The sequence below is a fragment of the Acyrthosiphon pisum genome, chromosome X, assembly GCF_005508785.2.
Source record: "Acyrthosiphon pisum isolate AL4f chromosome X, pea_aphid_22Mar2018_4r6ur, whole genome shotgun sequence".
NCBI lineage: Eukaryota > Metazoa > Arthropoda > Insecta > Hemiptera > Aphididae > Acyrthosiphon > Acyrthosiphon pisum.
The window spans coordinates 124,865,810-124,872,700 of record NC_042493.1 but is presented as its reverse complement, the minus strand read 5'-3'; the positions used below and the strand labels follow the sequence as shown (position 1 = coordinate 124,872,700).

At 30.5% G+C, this 6,891-nt stretch overlaps 1 protein-coding gene across 1 annotated transcript; it reads left to right on the top strand.

Annotated features, from left to right (window-relative positions):
* The first annotated feature begins 1,489 nt into the window (after nt 1–1,489).
* On the top strand, nt 1,490–6,238 carry LOC100575242. The gene is made up of 6 exons (XM_003240423.4): nt 1,490–1,629; nt 1,694–1,887; nt 3,112–3,318; nt 4,480–4,677; nt 5,357–5,429; nt 6,057–6,238. Exons 1-6 carry the CDS (start codon nt 1,613–1,615, stop codon nt 6,103–6,105), a joined length of 738 nt encoding a protein of 245 aa, XP_003240471.1. The 5' UTR covers nt 1,490–1,612; the 3' UTR covers nt 6,106–6,238.
* The last annotated feature ends 653 nt before the right edge of the window (nt 6,239–6,891 follow it).

The following is a 6,891-nucleotide window of genomic DNA, read 5'->3' as shown; positions in this document are numbered from 1 at the left end:
TTCCATATTTTGTTCTAATTCAAAAACGAATAACTGCAGATACATGAAATTTTTATTGAATGTTTATATAAGCATTTCCTATACACCATACAATTTTGAAAATATTTTGACTCTTTTTGAGCTGATTACGGACATTTTCAGTTTTAAATTTTTTAGTTTTTTTTTCTATAAATATCAATAAAGTTTTATCTGTTGGGCCAAAAAGTGTATAAATTTAATACAAAGCTCCTGATATATTGTTACAATATTAGTTGAAAAATATTAAAAATACATAGGCACAATTTTTTTTATAAGCATTTAAAGATCAAATTTTGACAAAATTTATCAAATTTTAATTTGAAAAATTATTTTGTACTTTAAATTTATAAAATGTTCAATTTTTGTATCTAAGAATTAAAAATTTAAAACAAGATTCCACGTAAGTAATTAATTCTGTTACCAAAAAATCTAAAATATACATTTAAACAGTTTATTTTTATAGTCATTTTAAGTACAAATTTGGACGAAATTACATATTAAAAACCTAGGATAACTCTTTTAGTTATTTTGTTGTGATTGTATAATATTATTCGTGGGTACTTGAAACAAACTTCTAAAGTATACTATTATATATCTATGATTTTACCACGGTTTTTTGTTGATGTATAACGCGTTATAACTTATAAGTACCTAATAGATATTATGATATGATTAATTTGGAATTTATTATAGGTACCTATTATAGGTCAATTTTTTTTTAATACCATAGATAAGTATATATATATGTCTAATACATAGACTGATATACCGTCTCCGCTCAGAATCGTTTTTCTTATACAGTGATATTATATCATTGAATTCAAATTTAATACTGTCCATTATACAGTGACCCACTTCTAACCTACTGTACAGCAGAGCGACATCCACTTACCCACCTTTTTGATATTATCTCCCAAATTCCTAAAAATGTCATATTAAAAAAGAGTATTTAAAAATTGTTATATTTCAATTTTCGGGGAAGTTAAAATCAAAAAATCAAAAATGTGGGAAAGTCGATAGATTGCTGCAGCTGGTTCTCCCGAGTCCCGAGTGGTTAGTAATTGTTCGGGGTCGTGTTCAACAGTCGATATCACGATGACAATATATTATGTATTTTGGTTTATATAATCTTTATATAATTTCGTATACCTTACGCTCTTTTCTAATTGTGACTATTACCATACGCTCTCAAGATTCAAAACAATAATACACATTGACTGGACATAATCACGTGGGTCAGAATTTGAAACATAAACTTATTAAATAGTTAATATAAATTAAATAGTTACAAATTGCAGTACTGCACATTTCTCACATAACTAAAATATCATATAAATAAGTACTTTTTTCTTTTTGTATATTATAATATTAATATAACGTCTTTGGCCGCAAAATAATATTATTATAATGTTTAAAACGATTCGCGAATTAGGCACGAACACTGCACATTCTGGCTAGAAAAACAAGCAGTTGACTGTTGTCTTAGTAAATAACGCGCGTCCACGGACGACGTTTCATAAAAAAAAAAAATATTAAATTTTAAATTTATCGCTCTCGCCGTAGTACCCAATATCGTTTTAATCTCTCAAGCGAAATGTCGGGCAAGACTGAGTACGAAGCACCACACGGCGTCGCACAACAATCGAATGTAATCCGTTTTTATCGACTTTTGCAGGTCCGCGCCAGCCGCCAAGAACGAGCGCGACAGTGAAAACTTCTCGTTCAGCCCCATGCTGTACAACTTCCGAGTGGCGCCACCGCCCGGCCACAACAAGACCTTTTCGCTCCAGCAGCCGCTGGCCACGCTGTTCGACAACCTGATCACGGTGCTGTGGTCGGTGTACGGCAAGAAATCGAAAATCAAAATCGGTAACTCGCACAGGTTCACCTCGTAATGATTTATGGCCCGCGGCCGGTGCCACTCCGAGAGAGGCATGGGCGCGGCAGCGGACAGACCTCACATTTGATGGGGGGGGGGGAGGTGGAGCTAAAAAGTCCCAAACGCGAAATTTTGAGATTCGTCGTTTTTTCATCCGGGGCAGGATTTGACATTGTAATCTGATTTCAAAACAAAATAATATATTATATCGAGTTAAATATATTATAGACCGACAAGCGTTTCATCATTTCGTAATATTTGGTTCTAATTCAAAACTTTTTCTATCTGTTTATTTTGACGGGCTCCCAATTTCGTCTTAACAGTCACATATTACCGCTATTTACCATATACCAGTTACCTATATCGGTGTTGGGTGTTTTCGGTTGAACCTTGGACGTGTTTTGGTCGTGTCTTAAGCTGTACAGTATCAACATATTATATTACTGTAAATAAAATTGGTAAAATAAGAAAAAGGTACAAATATGTATTTATTTATCTAACGTTGAATAAAATTCCAACTACAACACTTATATTACGTACAAACAAAATTATAATTACAAATAGAGACAGTTGGTCACCTCCAAGCCGATGGCTATAAAGAAATGAGTGTTCTAATAAATAAATTAAATTTCTAAAGCCATGAATGAAGTTAAATTTAAAGGAATAACTATAGTTAATCAAATTTATATAATTTATACAATAAAAACTTTAAAAAAATGACTTAATATTATGAATGCACTTATGCTATTAAAAAAGTACAACTATGCATTTATTTTGTTCTAATGATAAATATTTTTACTTATACAAATATTGTACTAAACAATATTTATACATTTTACTAAATATTTATTATGTAATAAAAATGGGAAATCGTATACTACTAGTGATTTGAAAAACACGATAATAATAAAACCTAGTGAAAAATCTCAAAATAAATATGCACTATAAAGTATGTTTTTTTTTTATTGCCGAATTTTCATCGTTAATCTACAAATCGATGCTCCTAAAACAAAAAAAAAAAATCACTAGGTAAATAAGCGAAAATATACACTTAGCAATGGCATAAGAAAAAAAAAACATGAAAACCTAATAACTTCCGACGCCTAAATTAATAACGAAATACACCTACACACGCCTATCGTAATTATAATAACAATAATGTGGCGGGTACGATACATTGTCATAGCATATAATGTCCTGTACGTTGTTCACAGGTATCAATCAATTGCAATGGGCGTTGGAGTTCTTGAGATGCATGAAAGTGGACTACGGTTACCCGGAAAGCATAGAGAAAATCGTCGGTGAGCTGGAAGAACAGCTGATATCGCTTTACGCCAAGGTCGGCGAAAAATTGCAGGAAAACAAACGAAAAAAAGACCTCGAGGAAATGGAAAAAGACGTCAGCGAGAAAAACTCGAAAAGTGAGTACATAATTATACATATTGGTGTGTAAATTTGCGCGGAATCGCAATTATTGCTATTCGAGTTTTCGACAAACGATGTTTCGTGTTTTTGTGACGAAACGCAATGACATTATAATAATATCAGGCAAACGTTTTTGGGCAGGATCAAATATCGGGGTATTGTGAACACATCGCCATATCATATTATTATTTACTATTTATTAATATTTATAGTAAAAACTGGATTTATATTTTTCGTCGGTCATACGTAGAATGCGCTGATAAAAGTCTCAAGTCCTTAGAATAATATCGTAATCAATATATTACAGACGAAAACTTGTCAAATGTCTGTTATCAATATTAATAGATGGGTACCTACTGTAATTTGTAATTTTCTTTTTGAAATGTATATTTACGTTACTCAATTTTGAAATAAAAGGTGTATAAAAACATTATTGTGGCCAAAGTTCTGTGCAATATTTTAATGCATAAATATAATTGTGTGAATTAATAATTGTCTATGTACCTATGCAACCGACATTTGTATGTAAGTATACCATTTTGAGTATTTGGGGGTGGATAAATCTTTTGGGCGAAGCAACATCAGTTAATGGGTGGAATCAGTGCATAGTATGCAGTAAGTGGATCCAATGTCTTTGTCCAGGTATTGAGGATATTGTTATCTGTGAACTTTGTTATTAAATTTTATATGATAAAAATATATTGTTTTTTTTTTTTAAGTTTTGTTTTTGTTATTACTTTTTTATAAAGACGAGTGGTACGTAGTCAAATAAATACATTTTGATAAATCGTATAATTATTTGAGGAATTTTATTATGATTTTTAAAAAGTTACTTTTCCTTGTTCCAGCTATCGACTAGGTACGAATCTAAACGTAAATTTGATTTGAAAAATAAATGCTTTTAAAAATACATGTTTATTTATAAGTAACTTATAACTAATTCTTTAAAGGTTAGCGTCTCCTGCAGTGTGCCACACGTTTCCCAATATATGATAATATACAATTATATTTCATTATCATCCGTCGAAATGGCATGTACTCTATTGTTTTTAAGTCTACGATAGCATTCCTACGTCACACCGGTTGACGAATAAACATTTTAAAGGGGTCTGCACTTAATGATTATTGAGATTGGATTGGTTTTTATTTGTTCGTAGGTTCTGGTATTGACAAACCAGTGACGGATACATTTACATCGTATAACGAAGAAGATATCATGGGAAAGCTAGGCGTGATCAAGTTGACGTTAGATCCAGTGTCCGGCGAACCGAAATACTTAAAAGAGTTAAATTCGTTGGGCAAGAGAAAACAAAAACCACAAGACCCGTGCGCCAAAGATAAAAAACAAACTAAAAGTATGCGAATTTTTTTACCCTCGTATAATTTTTTTGTCATACGAATTCTAGGGCAAATGTAAACTAGGCCCATGGTTACCAATTTTTTTGTTGTAAACTCGGCCCGGAAATTTCGGGTAATAAAATAGGTCGGTTGTAAACTCGACTCGATAATTATTTTGACAAATAAAATATAATAAGCACGATATAATTTAAGCTGCAGATAATAAATAATACTATAATAATACTATATATATTCAATATCTTATCAGAACAATTTGTTGTTACGAATGTTATATATCGGTGTGTGTATCGGTGAGTGAACACGTAAAACACATGGATTTTTACTTTAAAAAATAGATTTATATTATAACCTTATATTATTAATTATTACATTTTTACTTATATTTTTACACTTTTGTACACTTAAAATTCTTTATGGATACATTTTACTTAAATTTTTACTCCATTTTATGAATAAAAATATGAAAATGAAAATAATTTTTGGAGGGTAATGATAAACGCCTCCTCGTGGTGTTCTATGGGTAATGCTAAGTGGTTCTCAAAAATATTGTACAAATATTTTTATTCGGGCCGAGTTAACACGTCAATCATATTTACCTGAAAAAAACACGGGCCGAGTAAACAATCGCTCAAATTCTATTCTCGATTTTTTAACCTTTTAAAATGTAAAATGTAGATTACATGATTGGCGCCTTACAAAAGATTCTAAGCAAAACAACGGAACCGGACACTAAAAACGGAGTCGAAGAGTATGTGTTATTAGAATATTATCAAATTGTCTAAATATCTAAATAGTAGAGGGTGGGTCGAACTGATCAAGTTCAAAAAAATTCATCTGAAATTAAGGAGTTGTTGACATATGTTAGACTTTCGAACATGGTTTTAACATTACCAGACTTAACCAATATCGAACAAAATGTCCGAAATTCGATGATTAATCTGCACTCCAGAATAATTTGAACTCCAAAATTGAACACGTGAAACGTAATTCGAACGAAAAATGTTTCCGTTGTTACTAGTTTTTTTTTTTTATTTCGTCTACAACTGTCTATTTTGAAAAATGGGAATAACTCTAATATCAAAATCAAAAAGCGAAAACCAACAAACTTAAATTTAATGAAAACTTGAATAGTACGTATTAAATTGTTTATTTTGGTTTGACATAAAATTAAAAGGTTTATTTCGAAAAATTTCATTAAAAAGCCCGGTTATGGGTTTGGTTCGACGTTAAACGAAATTTTCGTCATACAATAAACAAGTTCAGTTTAAGTAGGGTTCGACATCATACATTTTACTTCGACCCACTATCACTAAATAGATACCAATACAGTCTATTAAGATGAATAATTCGTCTAATGCGATATTTTGTTTTTCAGATTGATAAAAGGTCTTAAAGTCGACAGCGCGGCATCCAAAAAGACATAACATATACGACTTTGCGGGTGCACTACATCGCATGGTATAATATGATGTTGTGTATTTCTTTAAACTTGTGTGAATAATGCATTTTTTTAGATTTTAATCGTAATGAAAAATAAAATTATCAATTACATAATGATTTATACCTACACGGGTACGAGTTGGTATTGTATACAATTGCATCGATTGAAATTTCCACAATATTAGAATTTTTTCGGTTAAATTTATTATATTATATTATTATTAATATTATAGTATGAAAAATGAAAAGAATAATGTGCAGTGCACACTGCAGCCATCATTGCTCGTGGCAGACTAGTTAATTTTAGGACAAATCTACGACGTTATTATAGAGCGGAATGATTGACGTAGGTCTTCATTATTTGAAATAAATAATTGAAGTGTTTTCCTACATTCTTTTCTTTTGGGAAAACGGTTAAATAATGATTATTTTTTCTCAGAATTTCAATGCCTCGTGGGTTCAACTTAATTCAACAAAATTAATGTACTTTTGAAAAACAATTAACACTTTAATTATGATAGGTGCATTAAAATAATAATTCGTAAATTACAAAAAAATAACACTGAATGGGAATTTCACCAATCTAAGTTTTAACACTATTTTGGAGTAGAAAGATCAACAAAATTACTTATTAATAAATTGAAGTATGTTTTAAAACGACATTCAGTCAATTTTAAACAACTGGTTTTATATTTTATTGAATACCCACAACTTAATAAACTTGACTAATTTTGGATGCTCTTATATTATTATAAATATAATCATTTACC